Consider the following 23302-nt stretch of genomic DNA (forward strand, 5'->3'; position numbering starts at 1 on the left):
ATGATACCCTATACCTATATTTAAGATAGCGTTGACTATTTTTCCTCTGTCTCCATTTTTGCACAGATGGGTATTAGAGATTTTATCAGTAAGCTGCTAGGCCTGTTCCTTTTCTCCTCCCTTTCAACCTCCCCGCCTTACCCCCCCCATGTCAACTTTTGGAACAAGTTCAATATCTATGTTTAATTTCTCACAGCAGCAACAACTCCAGGCTCAGCATTTATCACATGGACATGGTCTGCCGGTGCCTCTCACTCCACACCCATCGGGTCTTCAACCACCTGCCATCCCACCCATTGGCAGCAGTGCTGGCCTCTTGGCTCTCTCCAGTGCACTGGGTGGGCAGTCTCACCTTCCAATTAAAGATGAAAAGAAACACCATGACAGTGATCACCAAAGAGGTGAGAAGTCTTGTGGGAATGTCTAGCTCAGTTACCATGACGCTGGGTGTAGGTTTTGGGGGCCAGTATTTACTCTGTTCTTGAGTTAGATCATAGCCCGTTATCGGGAGGTACATTAACAAGATGGCACCTTTGTGCTCTGAAAGAGTTCATCTATCCTTCAGTGGCAAGGAATTCATTTTCTTTTTATTAATGATAGTCCGATATTAGTAATTTATTAGTTTCACTAGTTGTATGACCCTGGGACAGGTCTTTTAACCCCTTAGTGTCTAGGCAACCTTTAAAACTACAAAGATGCTTACCAAATGAGTAAGATCAGATCAGCAGCTTACCTCTTACCTATGAGTGGCTGACGTGCCTTGGAGGAGTGAGCCTCATATAGAGTTCTCCTCACTGGTGATAACTCAGGCACAGGACCCCCCCACCCCTACCCCTCCCTTCACATTGCCCTATGGAAAAAAATTTGCCGAAATATCAATTATGCTGTGCTAGATTTTTTTTAAACCTCCCATGAAGATAGATTATAATTAGCAGACACTTTTATAGCAATTTATATTTGCGGCATGCTTTATAATCATTTTTATTAGTTAATAGCAGGAAGATAGATGGAAGTCTCCTTGGTAACATCCCACAAAGGTTTAATTGTGGGACTTTACTTCACCAGCAGTGTGGCTCTCTTGATTTCTTTTATAAAGTTTTTTATAATAAAAGCTCATAATATCTCGACCTGGTTCTGAAGCAGCATGGCTTAGTGTGTAGAGTACTGGACTTGAAGTCAGGTGAACTAGGCTTCAAATTCAACCTTCGATATTTGCTATCCATGTGATTTGTGAGCCAAAGTCATTTCATTTCTCTCAGAGCCTCAGTTTCCTCATCCATAAAATGGATACAACAACACTTTAGAAGGTTCTTGTAACTAAGGCTTTTGGAAAAAATTAGAGTGTTATAAAAATATGAGTTGTTGCTTTTATGTCTGTCTTTACCTTGAGTAAAAGATTTTCTTCACTCTGAGCTTCGATTTCCTAATTCTAAAGCTGAAAATTTTTTATCAGCCTACCTTAATGATATAGTCACGCCAGAAAGGATTATGAACCATTTTATAAGTAGAAAGTTCTGTGGAGATACCAAGTAATACTAATATCTAATTTTAATCATTCTGAAAAAGTAAGGAAGGTTGACTTAGACTTTATAAATGGTTGAGCAGTATTAATTATTAATTCACAGCAAAGTTAACATCTCTGCAATTTATTATTTAACAGAGATCAAGTGTGGTAAATGTATGATTTTGTGTAAACTAAAGAGTCCATTTCTTTTTTTTCCTTCTTCCCATCCCTTGTTCTCTCTGGTGGCTGCTGTTTTGCCCATAGACAGAGACTCCATAAAGGTAAGACTTCATTTCTTATGAGGAATAAATTTCTTTAACAATATCAGCAATCACAGTCAGTGTAGGAAAAGTGTTGAGTTGAGTTTAGCTTAGCTGTATTAAAATCAATTTGAGGAAAATTCTCATTTTAGTAATTTTGACAGCTTCATTAATTTTTTTTAATTTTAATGAGAGAATCTTTTAGGTTTGGAGAATATTTTGGAAGTTGATAATACTTTTTAAAAACTTAGTCATTGGAATAATTTTAGGGCTTGGCTGTGATCTGTGAGTTTTTATTCATTTCTCTATCAGGACAAATTTATCAGATAGGACATAAGAATCTGTACCACATCTGGAGAGTTGTATTTGGTCCCTTATTATGGTGTTAGCTTGCAATGTAAAAGTTGAATAGCAAAATCCTCCGTTTAGAGAGTATCTATAAATGAACAAAAATATTTGATAAAGTAATTTGTACATATGGAAGCAAGTGCACATTATTTTCATAATGTGGGGACTAGTTTGATTTCTAAAAAAATTCTCATTATAGAAGTGTTCTATACAAAAGCTTCATGATTGCCTTTCAGGGTTATTGTGGGCAATCTGAGGCATTTAATCTAAGGGGATCTTTGTAGACAAAGCAGAGAACAGGAAAGATGTATGTTGGGCTTTCCTTATTTTGGGGGAATGTTTCCCTTTGATATCTCAAGAGAACATTCTGAGAATTGTTTGAAACTTTTACACATAACACACAGATAGTAGCACAGAATATCAGCAAAATGTGAAAACTGTTTGGGTCTTGAGAGAGGTCAACACTATCCGAAACCAAGAGGAATCTTTTTTGAGTCTTTGTCATGATGAGGATGTTGTCACTCAACTTGTTCATCACTTCTCTCCACCTTCCTTCCCTCTATCCCTCAAAGAATTTAAGGATTCAGAGGAGTCTTCATGAAAAGCACAATATTCTACTCAGGCCCCTCATTACGTATACTTTGAACATCAATTTAATTCTCTTGAAAAAAATTTCAGTTTTTTCCTAAGTCCTGAAACAATGTAAAAAAAAAGTTGACTATAAACCATTTTAACCTTGTAAAAACATTTGTAATTTAAATGTACATTTACATACCCATCTGAATGTCATAATTTATCATTGTAGAAACAAAGTTCACGTAATGAATTCCTCAGGAATAGCTGTTTATGGTATGACGTATAAAATTATATCTTTGTGTCACCAAACAATTCCAGGTACATAGTAGATGTCATACTAAATGCTTTTTCATTGATTTTAAAACCAAGATTCCCAACTATTTTTGAGCAAAATATATGTAATATAACATACCTGTATGCTTATCAAGTAACAAATATTTATAGCTTACAGAATCAGAATAAACCAAGAGATCCTGAAAAAATTCCTGTCTGATTATTCTCAAGTTATGGTGAAAACCTACCCTGTTTTCATATGATAAATATATAGCCTTTAGGCAGGTTAGTGAACTAAACATCAGACTTTTATCCTGTCCCACTCCCAGAAGGCCATAGAAATGGCTCTACTCCAGTGCACATAGTATGTGTCAGTCACTTTTTATATTCCCTCAAAGAGGAGTAGTAGCTATTTTGAAATCTATAGCCATTTGGGGGTGAGTCTGGGAGTGAGTGTCTCTGTAGCTAGAAGCCAGGGAAAATAGGAAAGAAAGGTACGAAGATTCTGTACTGATATATTATGGAACGATAGTTAAGAATAGATTTTTTTTACCCTATTATCAAATCCTGAGTTGGAGTGTGTCAGCATTTAGGGCTAGCTGCCAGCTTTGCAAGGTGAAATAGTTTGCTAATTTCCTTAAATGTTTTCAGTGATGCCCAGGGTAGCAGTTAGTCACTTGTTCTATCGATCTGTCCTCCCTTAAGTGGCTCCTGGTTAAGAGGGGCTTTTTATGATTGTCTGCAGTGTGACTTGAGATGGTTTTTATCAGCCAGAACGTGCCAGTTGCCAGCAGCTGGAGTCTGTGTGCTTGTATGAAATAATTTATTCATGCAGGATAATGCTCCTTAACATTTAACAGGTAATGAACGTGACATAAATTTCCTTCTTGCTTTTAATTTTTCCCTTTCCTCTTCTAATGTGCAAACAGGCAGCTCTGGTACTCTAAATAATAAGTAATTTTTGGCCATCTGTCAAAAGGAAATTTCAATACAAATTTAAATTAATGGTGCCTGAAATTTTTTATAGCTCCTCTAAAAGCCTCTAATGTGCAGAAAATTCTGAATCTGCTGGTAGTAATTAGTGTAGCATGTAATGAGGATGTGGGCAATGTTATACAGTCCCAGTGTAACATTTTGATATGGTAGCAAAATTTTGATTTATATAAGGTTGTGGATGGGTTTAATTGTGAGAGACACTTTAAAGTGTTTTCCTGACGACACAGATTATTAAACAGGGCAGATTTCAGAATAGCTCATAAAATGTAAATGTAGACATACTGTAAAATTCAGGTAATTAAGGTGCTTTTTCTATTGGTATAAAGTAAAGAAAAAAAGAAATTTACTTGCATTCTAGTTTGGTTTTTTTTCCTCTTTTTTCTTCGTGAAAGTTACATAGTTATTAAACCAAATATAATCGGTCGTGTGTGTTGGCCAGTTGCTTTTTATCAATCTCTTTTATATAACTTTCTGTGCCCATTTCTTACCTTGAGTTATGTAGTCCTGAAAGCCCCCTTGAATCCCGGAAGGGTGCTGTAACCTAAATTTGATCCCCAGGATAGAGCCTGCAAACAATAGCCCAACTCTAGGAGCACCACTGTGGGGGCTGTAAGACACAGGAGGGGTATGTGTTCACTGTGGTGAGGGTTTGGGTGGAGAGAGTTAGACCTCTAGGGTTCATGGCGCCATTCTTCATCATGATGGGTGACCAAGATTTAACCCCTTGTTCTGAGACAGAAGCTGTCCATCAATCTAGGCCTGGGGTGGGGAAACTGCAGCTTCAAGGCTACAGGTGGCCATCTAGATTCTCAGTTGCAGACCTTTTTGACTGAATTCAAACCTCACAGAACCTATCACCTTAATAAAAAGATTTGTTCTGTAAAACTTGGGCCCAGTCAGAAGGCCGCAACCAAGGACCCAGAAGGTTTCAAGTTCCCCAGTCGTGAATGTAGGCCTTCCCTCCTCCAGCTCCCCCAAAATACTTAAAAGAAGTCACTTTGTGGTTCCTACAGGTGTAAACTGCATTGGAGAGCCGTAGTTCCTAACCTTTTAATGTATGGAACCTCATTGATTTTCACCATGCTATTGGGATTAGGACACATTCTTTTCAGAGAGGCTGTGAGGCAAAAACACTGTTGGAAGTGATGAAGGAAGTACCTACTCTCTTCTACTCTGTTTTTGGACTTTTGGTTTTCCAAGGTCTTAGGAGATGAGGGCAGGGCAAAGAGCAAGAGCCCCCAGTTTCTAGAAGGTAATAATCTCACATAATGGTGTTGAATGGAGGTACTGAAACTTCAGGCTGGGTATCATGCAGTACCTGGATGGAAAAAAGATGCTACTGATCTTGAAAGACAGTGAGGGTCTCTTGGTTTTTGTTACTTTGGTAACAATTTTAGAATATGAGACAAAACTTTTTCTCATAGCTGACATAGTCAAGAGACAAGAGCAAAGACTTTTGTGCCTTTTTATCAAAGGCAGTAAGACAGACTATTGTCAGGGACACAAACTGTTACTGTCAGGGGCCCATAACCCCCCAGCATGGAATGAATACCGCATAAAAGTTCAGATGCTCAGAGACCTTTACTCCTTTTGGACAGGGTAACTTCTAAAATAATACTGGTCATCTAGCTAATTTTGAGGGGAGAGAAATTTCAAGGAATTTTCTTCTTAGACAATTATTGAGAAATAATAGAAAAAGATTATTTCTCTGGGGAAGCATATAGCCATCCTAATAACTTCAGAACCTTCATATCCTTACCTTTCTAAGTGGAAGTTGTTCATTCATTTACATTCATGTCTGACTCTTTGTGACACTGGGGTTTTCTTCGTCAAAACACTGGAGTGCTTTCCATTTCCTTCTCCAGCTTATTATACAGATGAAGAAAGTGAGGCAAACAGAGTTAAGTGACTTGCCCAGGGTCACACAACTGATAAATATCTGAGGCCAGATTTGAACTCAGTGAAACGAGTCTAACTCCACAGCTGGCGATCTATCCACTGTCCCACCCAGCTTAGTTGAATATATAAGAGACCAGGCCATAAATGAAATCTAGCTGGGGAATCTGTTCCGTACATAGATGTCTATATAATTTCAGCAAAAATAAATGAGGGAGAACCATGAGATCGAACTACCACAGTGTCGCAGAATCTCTGAAGTAGGATTTTAGGGTTGTAAAGGTTGTTGGTCACTGTCCTCATTTCATAGATAAAGAAACCAAGACCCAGACAGGCACAGTGACTTTGGAAATATATGACCTGTGACATGTTGGGTGAGTTGTATGTTAATAGCATTCATGTAAAAAAAAAAGTACTCTCTGAATTTATGCCCTTTTCTTTTAAAGTGTGTATGTATGTGAGGGGATATCTACCAGATGTGTGAACATTAATATATAGAATGGTAACATTTGGGCTTTTTCTCGATGATTAAAATTTAGACTTTTAAAAAAGCAGTTACTATTCACTCAAAGTAAAGCTTGAGTCAGAGTTTTGGAATTTTTGCGTTTACTTTATATGAATTACGAAGACAAGAAAAGATTGTTTTCTTTGCTCCCTCTCCTTCCAGATTGAACTCTCTTAGAAGTATAGATTTATCCTGAAGGGCAGGACTAAGTTGAAGTGTATGTTGTAATCCACATTTGTTTGATAGAGAATGGCTACTTCAAGTGATGTTGGAGTTAAAATTTGGATTACTTTGGAGAATTGCCTATTTTTCAGTCTTTTGCTAAATTTTGTTTCTGTTGTGGTTATTGTGAGGAGTTTTTTGGAGGGGCCACAGAGGAGAGGTGGAAGATTAAGGTGTGGAGTCCCAGGAAGTTTCTTCCTAGAAGATCGTTGAAAAATAACGATTTCGGGAAGCATCTATCCACAGCTTCAAGAAATAGCCTGATGGTCTAGGACAGAAGGTTCTGGGATTTCTTAGTCATGCTTTCTACCATTTTTCCTGTATATAAAATGAAAATAGGTCTTTGTAAACTCAGCCAAGTAGTTTGTACATGTCCTTTAAATTTTCATTCTTCTTTATCAGTCTTGTTTCTAAGAGGAAATGGCAAAGGCAGGTAAGGGAGTGGGCAAGAAAGAGGGAATAAAGTGGTATATGAGAGGATAAGATGGGTTCCCAACTGTCCCCCTTCTTTTTCTTTCTCTCACTCTCTCTTCCCCTCTCTTCTCTCTCTCTCTTTTTTTTTTTGGCCATTTGGGGTTGTTGCAGTAGAATGAGGGAGGAGTAATTAAATTTGGATTAGTATAGATTGAGAAAAGAATGGCATGAAAGTAGAATCCAAGGGTGTAAGAGAGGAGAGAAGTAAATGAAAACAGTGGTTTGACAACAGTGGAAACAGAGGATTAGGACAGGAGAAGCAGTGGGTGAGCCTGCAGAAGACGAAGGACGATTCAAATAGAGATACACCCAAGCTGAGAGAGCCTTTAGACTGTCTGAGAGTAAGAGTGTTGCAGCCAGAAGTCCCTTGAAGGATTTGAACCCAGGTCTAACTCACTCCAAGGCCCACCTTTCTTCGTACACAGTTAGATACTAATTACTGCTTTGAAGTCCATCATTCTGTAATGGGGGTAGAAGGTCTTGGTCTCTTAGAACTCATTTTTTATGGTAGTAATATTTTATTGACCCATTCTTAGCTCTCAAGGTATTTATAAGTGATTAGTTTAAATGAATTACTTTAGATCCCCACCCCCACCCCCGCCTCACTTAAACTAACAGATTGGTCATTTCCAGGGAAATACCTTTTTTCTTTGTTTTTAAAAAGCTAGGCACCAGTTTCTATTTTTCTAGTTATTAGGCAGCTCTTCAACGCTTTATGCATCTTCTAAAATAAATAGTGACTATAGTGACTGGCCTAATTTTTAATTAATATTAGTGTGGATAAATAAAATATGTGCATACACAAGTAGAAATAAATATATATTAGCTAAGTGCATATCTATATTTATACACCACATGTATATCGTCTTGACTCCTTATATATATTTAAATATATATGTCACACATGTATGTACATATGGGTTCCTCTTCTCTCCGCCTTCCTCCTCTTCTCTCCGCCTTCCTCCTCTTCTCTCCGCCTTCCTCCTCTTCTCTCCCTCTCCCTTTCTCTTTCTTTACGTACATACACACAAATAGTTTTTAGTAATTGATTTTATTTTCTTGGTTGTCTTTTCACCCTTTTATCTTCCACATCAGGAATTTCATTATTTAACTCCTTTGTTAGCCAACTAATCTCAGACACCTGTTGACTGTCTGAGAGTAAGAGTGTTGTGGCCACAAGTAAAATGGGCCCTTCCTGCTATTCTGCATGATAGCACCATGGACATTTCTGTACTTCCGCCTTCTTAATTTTAATTTGGGTTCTTAAGTGTGCAAACTCCTCTTCCCTTTAGATTAGGTATTCTCATAGAACATTTTCATGTGACTTCATTCAAATTCTTGAAATGGATTGCATTTATATTTCGGGATTTCTTCTTTCCTTACTGAAAATCTAACTTTCGGCAAAATAATCATTTTCACTGAGGTCATTTTTGTTGTCTTGCAGTTTAAAATCTTGATCTAGACTTTTATTTACACAGGGATTGAATGAGGAATAGCAGAATTCTACTTGGGGAGGGAGTGGAGCCATATCCTATGTCCATACCATTACCAGTAGGATTAAAGGAGTGCCTTTGGGTACCTCTGGAAGGCCTGAGAAATGGACAGGAAAGAAGGAGACATTGGAAGGATGGTGAGGTGGAAGATAAAATGTGTGATGGCAGAGAAGAATCTGTGTATGATGTACCTTTAATGTATAATGCTCATCTCAAGGGTCTATTCTGAGGTTCTTTCTATCTAAATCGTGGTCCTGTAGTTATTATTGTATATAATGATACTTTTATATATTATATGTAATTATATTCTTATTAGAGTTACTAATTTTAAAGTCCATTTTTGCCACTCAACTCTCTCTGTGTCTTTTACGTTTTTATGAAGCCTGTTGAAACTTGTTGTGTGTCTTCTGTAGGTTTGGGCTAACTGTAACATAAGAACCCCAAATCTCTTCACATAAATCAGTTAGGCTTAACCTGTAGAGGATATAGTCAGTGATTCCATTTAGAACACACTGCTTATAATTAGACCTTATTTAGCATTTTAAAGTAGACATTAGAACAAATGGAAGGTTTTGCATAAGCTGTTTATTTCACAGGTGTATACCCACAGATCTTCTGCTTCTGATGTGAAAACTAGCTCTGGGGAGCTTCTCTATAATCTCAGTCTGAGAGTTCCCTGGGGCACTGAGAGGTTCTTTAATTTCCCTGTGGTCTCAGAGGCAGGACTCCCTGTCTATAATGCAACATCTTCTTAGAAATAGTCATAAATGAAGCAAAATTAAAATAATGCATTTTTATTGAGTTTTCCTATTAGGTATAAAAGTACAGTATGACCAGCATTTCCCCTGACTTATTCCCCCCCTCTTCCCCAATCCATCTCCCCACCTGACTTGAGGTTCTTTGATTCAGATTATACCCCCCAACCATAGATGCCCTTACCTTGGGTTTCTGTTCACGGACCTCTTCTCCTGCCCCTCTATATAGACTACTTTACTTGTTGAGCTCCTCAGCTCCCATGGACTTAATGGCCATGTCTAGGCTCATGATTCTCAAATCTGCCTTTCCTGTTCCAGTTTCCCTACTGACCTCCAGTCTTTCATTTGCAGTTACCTTTCAAACTTTTCACGCTGGACATCCGGGAGACATCTTAAACTCAGTATGCGCAAAACAGAACTCATTCTATTGACACCCTCCATCACCCTCACCCAACTACCTTCCCTTTCACTGAAGAGGACAGCATCATCCTCCCAGTCTCTCAGGTTCACAACCTAAGTGTCATCCTGGATTCCTCCTCACTCTCTCTCACTCCCCCCTATCCAATCTGTTGCCAAGGCCTGTTGTTTTCATCTTTGCAATATCCCTCATATATACCCCCTAATCTCCTCTGATACTGCTTGAGCACTAGGGCAGCTCTCGGCCTCATCACCTCATGTCCGGACTACTAGAGTAGCCTTCTGTTGGGTCTGCTTGTCTCAAGTCTCTCCCCACTCCTCTGCTTAGCCCCGAGAGTGATTTTCCTAAAGTATAGATCTGACCATGTCACCCATGCACCCCCACTACCACTGCAACCACCAGCACCCTTACTTAATAAACTCCAGCGTCTCCCTCTTATCTCCAGGACCAGATACAAAATGCTCTGTTAGGTGTTGAGTCCTTTATAACTTAGCACCCTCCTACAATTCTGTCTTCTTCCCCTTTACTACCTGACAGGTACTCTTTGATCCAGTGACACTGGCCTCCTGGCTGTTCTACAGACAAGACTCTCCCCTAAGCTCTAGACATTTTCTCTGGCTGTCCCTCATGCTTGGAACACTTTCCCTCCTGCTCTCTGCCTGCTGATCTCCCTGGCTTCCTTTAAACCCCAATTACAATCTCCTTCCCCCTTTTAAAAATTTTACTGGAAGTCTTCTGCCATCCTTTTTAATTCTTGTGCTTTCCCTCTACTAATTATTTCTTATTTATCATGTATGTAACTTTGTATATGTTAGTATGTTGGAATTGTTCCCTTTCCCTCAATTAGAGTCTCTTTGAGAATAGGGCTGTCTTTTTCCTTTCTTTTATTTTTGTCTGTAGCACTTAGCACAGTCCCTGGCCTGTAGTAGGTGCTTAATAAGTATTTATTGATTGTCTAATGGATAGGATTTCCTGAACTGGGGACATAAAAGGTCCACACCATGTATATTTGGAGCCGCTCAGATTGCTGGGTACCTGAGACCAAGAGAGTCATCATATGCCGATGGTAGACTTAGCAGATGTGGAGACAAGGTGGGGCTCCAAAGCCAGAGAAGCTTAGGTACCATGGTATTCTGGCTATATATCTTTGCTGTGTTTGGGCAAAGTAAACCATCTTTGTTAGTGACTCACAGGTGCCTCATTTGGTCCTAATATTGAATCGGAATTTAGAGGGCAATCAGGTTTGAGCCACTACAACAAAAAGCACGTTTGAATCTCAGTCTAAGTTTCTGTTCCTCTTACTGAATTGGTATTGAAAAGAAAAGAATCCATTTGATACCAGATATTTTCTATACATGAATGTGGGTTTTTAGAATTCCAGATAAAATTTATTTGCAACAAACTTGAATACATAAGGAATGTTTTACAGTTTCCTCATCTGTCAGATTAAGGAGTTTCCTTTTACCATGTAGAGAGCATAGGAATAGATGCTCCTACTTGAGTCAGCATGTTGATGCAGAAGAAGACCTGCCTTTGGCATCCTAGCATCTGGGGTCAGTCGCTGCTTTTGCTGTTGACTGACTGCCTTTGTAATCAGTCTCTTCCCCTTCTCTGCTCCTCAGCTAAAGAGTAAAGAAGCTTGTAGTAGATGGTCTTTGAGGTTCTTTTTAGTCTCAATTCTATGAATTCAATACCTCAAGCATCTACAGTGTCTTATCCTGGAAATGAGAATTAAAGGAAAGAAAGTGTCTGATAGCAAAAAAGAGAAAAGAAAGAAAAGAAGTTTAAGTGGTGATAAAAAAAAAAATTAGAAAAGAGCCAGATATCCCTAGATGATTGATGTCTGTTCTAGGAAAATGGACTCTTAAATGTGGAAGGGACCTTAGCCACTATGGTCCAACCTCTGTTTTATAGAGGGGCAAATCGGGGCCCAGTGAATTGACTTGTTCAGGGTCATACACCTTGTGATTGATGAGAGAATGGAAACAGAGGAGATAAGGAAGAACAAGGACAAAGAAAAGAAGGGAGAGTGGAGGGTGGCAGAGACATTGTTGCCAGCAGCTGCAACAAAAACGAGATTTGAAGGCCATGGCACCATTGTTTTCAGAGATTAGAGAAGATGGGAATTGGTGATGAGGATGCTGAGCAGTAGATGCTTTGAGGAGGGAGAAATGAGATGGATCAATAACTCTCAGGGGGCTAAGTCACATGCCCCTCCGTTCTCTAACCCTTAAAGACATTAATAGAGGTAATCTCTACTTGTGTGCATTTGTGCAGCAGAAGTCATGGAAAGGTACAATATGTTTTGGAAACATTTCCAACCCCAAAGCATTTATAATTAAAAGATTGAAGAGTAGCCCCTTTGTTATCTTGAAACCTCATTTATCCTGAAGAACATGTTCTTCAGTTGTTAGGAAACAAATGTTACTATTGGTTTTTGAACAGACTTCTAGAAGAAATGAGTTATGCCTCGTTAAACAGTCTGAAAATGGGCTCACAGAGTAGCTCTCCTCTATCTCTATCTTAGATTTTTTAGGTACAGTAGAAAGATCAATGGCCTGAGAGTAAACTGTAGTTGGCATAATTTGGGGCAAATTGGTTAACCTCTCCAGGAATGGGTTTAGGGTGAGGGCAAATAATGGGAAAGGGAAAGGAATAAGTAGTTACAGGGAGCCTACTGTGTGCCAGGCACTGTGCTAAGTGCTTTATAAATACTGTCATTTAATCCTTACCACAATCTTGTGAGGTAGGTGCCATTATTCCCATTTTACAGTTGAGGAAATGGAGGAAAATAGAAGTTAAGTGCCTTGCCCAAGGCCGCACATCTAGATTTAAGCTGTGTCTTATTTATATCTTTTGTCTTGTCCCTTTTGTTAAAAAAAAAAGGAAAATAGGCAAAGGAGATTCATGTGCCAAACTAGACTATGTTCCCCTAAATAGTGCATGAAAATCTGGCTGAGGAGGAAAACCATTGTGCATGGTACCAAATAAGGCGCCCCTACACATTCTATGCCATCGCCATCATTATTTCAGTGACTCCAACACTGGAACACATGATAGAATATTAAATCAGTTAGCACAGACTTTCAGAGTGTGTGACACTACTGATATCTGGGTCAGTTAAAACAGTTCCAGGATATTTTAGATCCTTGAGAATATGGTAGCCATGATTATGATGCATATCGTTTGAGAATCTGCCAGAGATGGTTTTTTAAGAATCGAAAAACCAAATGGTGACTTGGCATCTGACACACAAGGGTTCTAAAATATAATGTGATCTTGTGATGGTCAGGACTTTGGGAAATTGGAATTCTAGTAAGGAGCCACTACCATAAAGACGAAAACTTAGACCACAGTATTGCCAGGTAACAAGAAAATTCAAGATGTAGAGTGAAGAAGACCTGAGTTCAGATTGGAGCCTCTGAAGCTTACTATGTGGGCTTGGGCAGGTTACTTAACTGCTGCCTCAGTTTCCTCATTTGTAAAAAAATGTAGACAATACCACTTCCTTCCAGGATTGTTGTGAAGAAAAAAATGAGATATTTGTTTATAAGAATTAAAGTACCATATGGAAGCTTACTTATAATGATAATAATGTATCTGGAATGAGATTTTTTGTTTGTTTCCCTTTTTCCCTTGTGCCTGACTCTTCGTGATACCTTTTTGGGGTTTTCTTGGCAAAGATACTAGAGTGGTTTGGTGTTTCCTTCTCCAGCTCATTTTACAAATGAGGAAACTTGCAAATAAGTAACTTGCCCAGGGTCACACAGCTAGTAAGTGTCTGAGGCCCAATTTGAACTCAGGAGAAGGTCATGTAGTATGTTTTAAGTTGTCATGTGCCATAATAGGGTACTGAGGGCATCTTGGAGTCAGAAGGTGTTGGTTTGATTTCTGATTACAACTTAATGATTTTGGATGACTTAAATGCTTTAAAGCTCATTTTTCTCCTGGGTCACATCTTAACCTTTTTCATAGCATTAGAATTCAGTGAGGGGATCTTTGAAAGGGCTGTAAAAGTGCTAAATTAAGCTGCTTTTTTTCCTTTGTTAAATGTGTAACTACAGGAATCATGCCTTGTGGATACCTCAAGTACAGTGCCTTATAAGTAATGTTTTTTTAATCTGTGATACGGTATTTACAGTAGGCCTTGACGTGTTGGTCAGATTTTACCCTCCAACCAAGGTTTCCTTTAGTGACACCCTCTAGTGTGTAGCTAACCACAGGATCAGACCTGAGGTACCAGGAAACATTAAGTGACAGGGTGGCACTAGTGGTTAAGTAAAAACAACAAAAAACAGGTGGAAATAGTTGAAATTTTACTTGTTTTTATAAAAAACCCTATGTTTAGTTTGCAGTAACCCAGTGTGATACTGTATGTGTGTGTTTGTGTGATGTGTAGGTGTACATACCCACATTTTTTACTACCAAAGAAGGAGTTATAAAACAACGAAAACTAGTTTGAAAAGCATGTATCTGAACTGAAGAAGCATTAATGAGTAAATAAATTGGTATTATGTTATATGCCTGCCTGCCAGATGGAATTAAATAATGTGAAAAAAAATCCCTAGTCAGTATAGATTTAGAGAAGACATGTTATCCTGTAATGTTGACTGTGCAAACCTTTCTTCTTATCATCTCATAGGATCATTTTTATGTTTTTTAAAAAATACTCACCTTAAGGGGAGGAATAAAGCTAAAAAAAGGTACAGGATTCAAGAGAGACATAGGCAGTACTAAGCAGAATTGTATGTTAAAATTCTAGATGTGTTATTTAGCCATTGCTACAACATAGTTGTTGTATTTCAAATCTAAGTATCACAGTAAATTATGTATATTACATAAAATCTTAATTTTTTTTGTGTTTGATACATGTTTCCTCACAATACAAAGACATTAAGATCTAAAGAATCTGTGTAAAAAAAAAAGTCACTTGAGAGGCATTGGTATCTAAGAAACAGGCCAGGCTCAACCTGGCCATTAATCTGTGGGATCTTGGGAAAGCTGTGTGAATTTGAACAAGTCATGTAAGCTCTACTTCATTTTTTTCATCTGTAAGATGAAGGGATTGGATTTGATGACCTACAGGGTTCCCTGTAACTCTAGAAGTTCAGTATTGGTTGTTTAACTTTATCATGTAACTATTTTCTCTATTGCAAACAGCATTGGAAAGGACATTTAGGGAGAAAAAAAAGAATTTTAAGTTAAAAACTTATGTGAAGATTATGTTTTCAGCAATTAAACTGTCCATGTCATTGACTGGACAAAAACACTTGGCTGGATGAACTTAATATTTTTGCAGAGCAGGGGCGGGGGGGGGGGGGGGAAGTTCTACATCTAAATTATACTTCTCATGCACTTAATTAATATCTCTGCCTCCTTTCCACCCTGGTGACATGATAGATAAAACAGAGTATACAGCATTATATTTTACTTTAAAGAGATTTGTTTACACTCCATGTTTTGATGCTTCGTGGAGTCTTATCAAAGTATAATTAGGAACTTTGGTCCTGTTGGCTTATGATACAGTACTTTGTTTAGTATTAATGGAGATCTGCCTCTGGGCATGTAAACTGTATGGGATGTAACAGGTGCCCTAATTCTAGAAAATGTGTTGTAATTGTTTGTTTGTGGAACAGATGAATACATATCTTTGGGGTATAGCTGGTCCTCAGGTGGTCAATGTGAATGGATTAGTGATGTGATTGGGGGAGACATGCTTGCTTGTTGCGGTCTCGTCCAGTGGCTGTCTGCTGAGGCAGAACAGATATTAATTAGCAGGGCCTTACTTGTTGTCTTGGTCGCCCTGGCCAAGCTGGCTTGGGCAAGTTTCCCTCTTCTCCCTCCTAACCATCCTCTTTAAGATAGGATAAATGTTTAGTTCAGGTGGTGGAGCTTTCTAATTTTTTAGCTTGATGCATTTCATTTTTGCAAAAAAGCATGAAATTTACATGTCAGCTTCTTTACGTTCTCAACATTCCTCCCCCATTATTTGTATGAGACCATCCTCTTAAGTGCTTAAATAAGATTTATGTAAATATGATTACAAGACTTGGATTTCAAGAGCCCCCTCCCCCCCCTTTTTTTGGCCTAAAGAATGGTTTACAATTTTATCGGTGTTCTCACTCAGAATCCACCATAACACAGTTATCCTACCACTCAGAGCGCAGCTTTCCAGAGACTAATTCATCCCTCTCCACTTGCCTCCCTGGCAGATTTCTGCCAGACTTAGCACTGTCCAACTTCGATTTTGCTGCATGGCGTTTTTGAGTAACTCATATTTTTTTTCTTTCCAGATGCTTTCTTCCCTCAGGGGGTAACCACTTACTTCCACGGGTTGTAATTTCTAACCTGAGCAGTCATATCTAATTATTACCATAGCAACAGGCTGTGATGTTAGTTGAGTAGGGTTATGACTTCACCCTATAAAATAGAATGAGCAAGTTCAGTAAGGCTTGAGGACAACTCGCCCAAGCAAAGTTTAATACGGGGAAAGAGCCTAGAATAGAATGATGGGTCACCCTGAAGGATCAGGTCACTTACACGAACAACATGTGAACATTTCGTAAAAGCATGCTCAATAGAGTTTTAAAAAAAAGACATTGCTTCCTATGCTCATGAGTTCATATACTGTATTTATTCATTGAATCAAATAAGAATTAAAAACGTGTTGTTGACTTGCACAACAGTCCCTCTGCTTTTAATCTATTGTAGAAAGCATGTTATTACTGTAGCCTTAGCAAAGCAATTTTGAGGGTTGAGCTAATTCTTCTTATCTTGCACAGAAAATATTGTCATTTTTCTGTTGGTCAGATTGCTGATGTCCCTGTATTTTACCTTAGAATTTTCTGTTGACCTGTACCCATTATAATTGGAGGTGAAGGAACCTCCCAGTTTAATGTGGTCCAGGGGATGGATGGAGTGCTGATGTTGGAGTTAGGAAGACCTGATTTCCAGTGAGGCTGCAGATACTTATTGAGTATGTGATCCTGGGCATCTCTTAACCTTTGTTTGCCTCAGTTCCCTCCTCTGTAAAGTGGGGATAATATCAGCACCTACTTCTCAGGGTTGTTGTGGTGATCAAATGAGATCATGTCTGGCATGTAGTAAATGCTATTTAAATGCTTTATTATTATAATTTGTAATAATAGACCTTTATTTTTGGCTCACTAAAGATAGAAGAAGGAATAATGAACAAATTAGTGTAAACCAGTTATGGTCATTTAGTTTTAGCTTGCTTTAAATTATTATTATTTTGAAAACCATTTTGTTTAATTTTCTGGCCATATTTTAGCCACTGAGTGCTTTCTGGGAGGGTAACACCTTCCTTCTTAAATTATTAAATATCTGACAGTCAAAGGAAAGTTAAAAATGCCTAAAATAGTCAACGAAGTAAGCGCCCTGAGACTTTGAGTTTCGGATAGATAGGAAGAATTCACCTATTAGATTGGGTGGGTAATAGGACGGAAAAGGAAAATGACAAATGTTGGCGGGGATGTGAGAAAAATGGGATATTAATGCACTGTTGGTAGTGTTGTGAACTGGGTTGATCCATTCTGTAGAGCAGTTTGGAACTATGTCTAGAGTGCTATAAAACTGTGCATACCCTTTGACCTAGCAATACCCCTGCTAGGTCTGTATCCCAAAAGAGGCAAAAAAACAAAAAGGAAAATAACCTATATGGACAAAACTATTTATAGCAGCTCTTTTCTGGTGCCAAAGAATTGGAAATCAAGGGTTTTCTCATCAGCTGGGGAATGGCTGAATAAATTGTGCTATGTGATTGTGATGGGATACTATTTCACTATAAGAAATGATGGCAGGATGCTCTCAGAGAAACTTGGAAAGACTTCTATGAGCTGATGCACAGTGAAATGTTCTGTGTACAAAGTGACCTCAATACTGTAAGATGATCAGCTGTGAATGAGCTAGCCATCTGATGAAAAATGCCGTCCATCCCCAGAGAAAGAACTGTTGGTGTCTGAATACAGACAGAAGCATGCCTTTCTAACGTCAGTTTTCTTGAGGCAATTTTGTTCTGTTCTGTTCTGTTTTGTTTTTGGTCTGTGTTTTGTTTCACAACATGACTGATAGGAAAATCTTTTACCTGACTACACTTGTATATCGGATTGCTTGGCTTCCCAATGGGGGTAGGGTGGGGAGGAAAGAAAGGAGAGAATTTGGAACTCAGAGTTTTAAAGACAAATGTTAAAAATTGCTTTTACATGTAATTGGGGGAAAATAAAATACTAAGTAAAAAAGAAGTCAATAGGAAGTAGAAGCATGAACTATATAATGAGTATTAACTCAAGAAGAACATCTAATTCTGTTTTGTGAACAGTCTAGTGCTCTCCAGGCACTCAAACATGACATTTCAAAAAAAATAGGAGAAATTATTTTTCTTTCTTATTGGTTTATTATTTAATTGGATCCTCCTCTTAACAATGTGTGAATAATGTTGAAAACTGTTAAAGGCTTTGCAAATTGGTGATTGTTCAAATTTTAGAGGAAAACAAGGTAATGCAAGTCATTAGATTGAGCAAAACCCCAAATCATGGGGAAGCATTTCCTTGTGATCACATTCTAGAAAATTTTGAGAATGCTATTTCTATAACACTTTTTAAACTTCTGTGTTTTTCTTGAGCGACATTTGCCCTTTTGAACAACAAATAAAATGGGAAATGCTAATGTTTTGAACCAACTAAAGGAGGAAAATAAAAATGTCACCATGGCGACAAAGCTTCTTTCTAGATGGTTTCCTAAGATATCCCTGAACTAGAAGCAGATGTCTGATTTGAGAATCTTGCCTCCTTCAATGTAAACAAATAACTTCTGGGCAGGTGTTGGAAATAATATGGAAATCCTATTAAGGGGCCCTGGGTTCCTGTCAGTCAGGAAGCCCCTGTCACAAAAGAGCTGGTTGTCTGAATCAAAGAGACAGAGTAAATTCTCATTAGGCTTTAGCTTTTCCCAGGAAATGATTGTGTCTGTGTGTTCTTTCTCCTGTGAATCTGAATGTAAGCTGTTTCTTCTATTGACCTATTCACTGCCTCTCTCTTTCTCCTTATTTTTTCCCCTCTCTGTACCTTTTCTGTCCCGTCCCCTCACACCCCTGCCCCCCTTTAGATTAACACTTGATTTGTGCGACTGCCCCAAGAGTTGTGACATTTGTGATTTTAACCTTCCAACCCACCCCCCTTGGGGAAAAAGAAGGGAAAAAAGAAGAAGGACAAGGCCAAATTAAATAGAGAACTGACGAGTATGCTGGGGGTCACCGCATGGCAGTCAGAGAACCGATCTGCACAGTTTTGTCAGTGAACTGGCCAGTGGCAATCTGAGCACAGAGCATTTTGTGAAATATTTTTCAAAGTTGTATAAATGAAACTCAACTTTGAGGAGTTTCTTTGGCCTGTTGGAATGTGCTTCCAAGTCCCTATGTTTGTTTGACTTCTAGAGCTTGCTTACTGGTAGTACATGAAGTCTCCTGTGTTTAATGTAGTGATTTTTAAATGTACTCTCTCTCTCTCTCTCTCTCTCTCTCTCTCTCTCTCTCTCTCTCTCTCTCTCTCTCCCTCTCCCTCTCCCTCCCTCCCTCTCTCTCTCCCTCCCTCTCTCTCTCTCCCTTTCTTTTTCTCTCCTTCTCTCTCTCTCTCCTCTTTCTCTGTGCCTTTCTCCATCTTCCTCTCCCTCCCTATCCTTGGACATATAGTTGAGTAGCTTAACATAGATCTACCAAAAACGGCCCCCAAGGATTTACTTCTTAATGTTCCTAGATTGAAAGTTGAGACAGTTCTTTTGGGAAGGGGTTCAGAAGATGTGCATAGCAATGCTCTCAATAATACTCAGAGGGTTAAATGTGGATAAACACAAAACAAGGCTTCGGGAAAGCCTTGCTGTTATCGTGCAGCATTTCTCGGACTATAGTCCCCAAGACGCACTTCATAAAGCCAATAAAGCGCGCACTGGTGGTCTCCCGTTGCCCTAGCAACGGACCATAGGGCACAGTGGATGTGAAATGCATGAGCATCTGTGAATTAATCTTTTTTCGTTTGTTCTTTTCTTGGCACTGATTGGGCCGCTCTGGCTTGTGCCTGTGACATTGCGTGAGGAGGGATGATGTGGAGAGCTCCCCTGGGCCCTGCCCTGAGTGGATGGCAGAGTGGAAAGTGAAGCGAGATTTATCCAGGCGCTGCTTTCAGTAGTTGAGGGATTTAGCCTGACAGCACTCTCAGTGGGACGTTATTAGCTTACTTTCTGGTGCGTGGGGAAATGAATAAAAAATTTTCTAGTAAATCTGGGCCTTATTGGGGTTTTGGGGGCTGCCCTGAAAAAAATATTAATCTAGAGAGAAAATTGAAATAATTGCTTGTGTGTATACCACAAATTTTCTGGATGTTAGTCATATAGGTGACTTTATCCCTTCCCACAGATTATAGCCAAACCCTATTTGCCTAGTTCACAGCCAAATTGGATCCTTAAACAGAAGCTTGATTTGATCCCCAAAGAGGGTAGTTGTATCCTTCGTTTATTTTAGGGAGAATTAAAAGTGAAGCTGCTGACTTTTTTTAAAAAGGTATCGCAAAAACTGCTAAGTATTCTGACATCTAAGAACAGCGCTGTAATTGTTTAGGTAATTGCCAGCATATGGACATGGGTGTGTGTCTGTGTGAGTCTGTGTGTCTGTCTGTGTCTGTGTCTGTGTGTCCCCTCCCAACATCAAACCACCTCCACAGACTCTTATGTTCAGCTTCTAATGTCAGTACCAGATGGTCACTTGTAAACTGTTCTGCTTACCCTCGTCATTTTTGTCTCTTCATCTCTTCTTTCTCCCCCCCCTCTTACTCACTTTGTCGTCCACTTTCCCCACCAAAAGGAAGCAGTGTGTATGCATTACAGTCTGTTAATGCTGACTGAGTTAAGACAACAGCAGCAGCTTACTCTCTAGGATCCCTTTTGAGTTATTTGCTAAGTAACCTGCTCAGATGCAAGAGGGAAATAAAACTTTTTAACTCTCTGTGTATAATTAAAGACATACACAAGATTCTCAATTCCTGGAGAAGCATTAATAATAGATAGTGGAAGTATCCTTTGCATACAGGAAATATGCAGTATGTATAGGAAAAGTACAGTTTTAAAAGAACTTTCAAGTCATTGGTGTTAAACTAAATTTTAAAAGTGAACTACATAATCCCACTGAAGAACTCAAAAGCATTGGTTCATTAGTTACCAAGGAATCTTAAGTTTAAATGGCACACTGTCCTAGGTTCTTGAAATGAAGGCTCTTGTTCTTTCTGTAAATCATTTTTTTTTCCAGTTGAAAATACAAAAAACTTGAGATGCTGTTTTTCAAGTAAAATAATTATAATATGGGTATGGGTCGTTGCAGTTTCATAAGAATTGTCCCTGTAGTTTTGGAGATTTGGAAATTATTCATAAGTATATATGAAAACATTTTGAGGAACATACTGTGAGGAAAGGCCTGAGGTCCGCAGGTAGTTCTCCTAGGAAGTGGCCTTTGTGGACTTGCAAATCCATGCAAACAAATGGTCATCAAATACATCATGCAATTTCAGAGCTGGTCATCATAGCCACATCCTGTACATTCTCAGTGTGGATTCCGATCACTGGTACGGCTATCTTTCCTAAAGATTAAACAACAACAAAAAGTTGTTCTGGAGAGATTTAAAATGAAGAGCAGGTTTTTAAATGTCTCTCTTTTATGGTATCTTCTTTGGTTTCAAATTAGTTTCCTGTTGGTGCAACTAATACTACTTTAACTCACCTATTTTTATTCTGCTAAGGAAGTATCTGTTTATTGATATTTTCCACCAGAAAAAAAATGTGTATAGTTTGTGACCTGGATAACCATCCCACTTTTTAGTCAAAAAACAAGAATGAGGTAGCAGTAAGCTTTAGAAAGAAGCAGAATTTACATGATTTAAGGAAAAAATTATTTTTTAAAAGTATAATTTCTTCATGCCTGAATTTGGTTCTGTTTAGTGGTGACCCTGGTATTAAAGTAAGGAAGAGAAGTGCTACAGGTGGAACGATCAGACCTCTTCATGACAATTAGGGGCCGCTCTATCGCTTTGATTTCTGTTTGACAGAGTACATCAGATACCAGGCCTGAAGTTAGGAAGACCCCAGTTCAAAAATGACTTCACCCACTTCCCAGCTGTATGCTTCTGGGCTAGTCACTGAACCTGTGTGTCTCGGTTTCCTCAGCTATGAAGTGGGGATAATAATAGCACTCACCTCACAAGGTTGTTGTGAGGATGAAATAAGATATTTTACAAAGTGGTTAGCACCATGCTTGACGGTATTAGTCACTATATAAATGTTTATTCCTTCCCTGACCTGACCCCTACTCGTAGCAGTTATTTTGCAGTCTGGAAATTTGAACTATGAAAGGGAAAGCACATGGAAATACACAGAAATTAAATATGCCTTCCCTTTCCCATGTCGGGAAAAAGATAGCCTGATACAGGTACTGGGCCTAAGTGAATAAATGAAAAAGCATTTTTTAAATGTTCTGTTATGTGTCAGGACTTCACTAATAAAAGAAAGATCCATTTTTTTTTTTTACTTTTTAGATCTCTAATGTTCTTTATAATTATAAGAAATTAAAAATATTGGGACTTTACCTGATGTCAGTGAATCTACAAGGATTTCTTTGAACACTTAGCCATGGGTCAGGCTGATGCTGAGTGCAAGGGACTCAAAGACCACTTCTCTGGGTGTGAGCTATAAAATACAAACATGAATGAGGTAAAGGGGCTTACTTGCTTTTCTTATGCATGAGGCTTAATTTGTGATGTGTCATGTCAAAGGAAATGGCTCCTGTGTGAACTACATTTGTTTCTTTCGAATTAATAGATAACTTTTGAGCCCAGAGATGCCAAAAGAAGCCAAGGAAAGGTGTGGTGTGAGGTTTTTGCATCTCTCAGTATTCCTGGAATACTCTTTTGTGCAGAAAAATCTACGGGCATCTGAAAAGCCAAAACTGCAAATGCCAGGAGCATGTACCTGAGTTGGTGAGAGTTTTTGAAGAAGGCTTTGACCAATACCACATAACCAGATATTTCATTTTTTAAAAAAAATCTAAGCTGCATATCATGCCTGTTGAAAATGTTGAAAAACGTTGAAAATGGAAAGTGAACATATGTAAAAAGTTGTCAAGTAAAGCACCCTTAAAATATTTAAAAGTACATAGTAATCATTTACCAAAAGGGTGCATTTCCCCCCATCCAGGCCAGCACCGAAGTGTTATGCCCTCCATCCAAACGTCAGCAACTTTGATGTAGCAAGGATTAACCCAGTCTCTCCCCAGCTTTCGGAGACTAAAGATATGGTTGGGAACTCCTTGGTTCAGAATTTCGGCTTTAATCTGCCTTTGTTGTTTCTTGCTTGTCTGCAGTTGGACAGCTGGAAGTGCCTCAGAAATATTTGAAGAGCCATCGTTTAGTAGTTTACGTGCAAAGCCGTTGAATAATTCACATAACAAATGATTAGACAAGCACTTGTCCATCTGACTGAATTATTCTGCATGTTTACTGAAGCAGTAAAGCAGGAGACCAGCATTTCC

The 23302-nt window shown here is 38.7% G+C and overlaps 1 protein-coding gene across 5 annotated transcripts in view; it reads left to right on the plus strand.

The window, feature by feature from the left end:
• LOC140501449 (transducin-like enhancer protein 4) overlaps nt 1-23302 on the plus strand; it is a 154247-nt gene that overhangs the window by 74291 nt on the left and 56654 nt on the right. For 3 of the 5 annotated variants that reach the window (XR_011966187.1, XR_011966191.1, XM_072605068.1), the window contains 2 exons: nt 197-401; nt 1769-1785. Coding sequence is in view for 1 of the 5 variants with exons in the window: in XM_072605068.1 (XP_072461169.1) it covers nt 197-401; nt 1769-1785 (222 nt within the window). In the remaining 4 variants the exon portion in view is untranslated. The remainder of the gene's footprint in view (nt 1-196; nt 402-1768; nt 1786-23302) is intronic. The other 2 variants (XR_011966188.1, XR_011966192.1) reach the window with 1 other exon arrangement.

The sequence above is a fragment of the Notamacropus eugenii genome, chromosome 1, assembly GCF_028372415.1.
Source record: "Notamacropus eugenii isolate mMacEug1 chromosome 1, mMacEug1.pri_v2, whole genome shotgun sequence".
Classification (NCBI taxonomy): Eukaryota; Metazoa; Chordata; class Mammalia; order Diprotodontia; family Macropodidae; genus Notamacropus; species Notamacropus eugenii.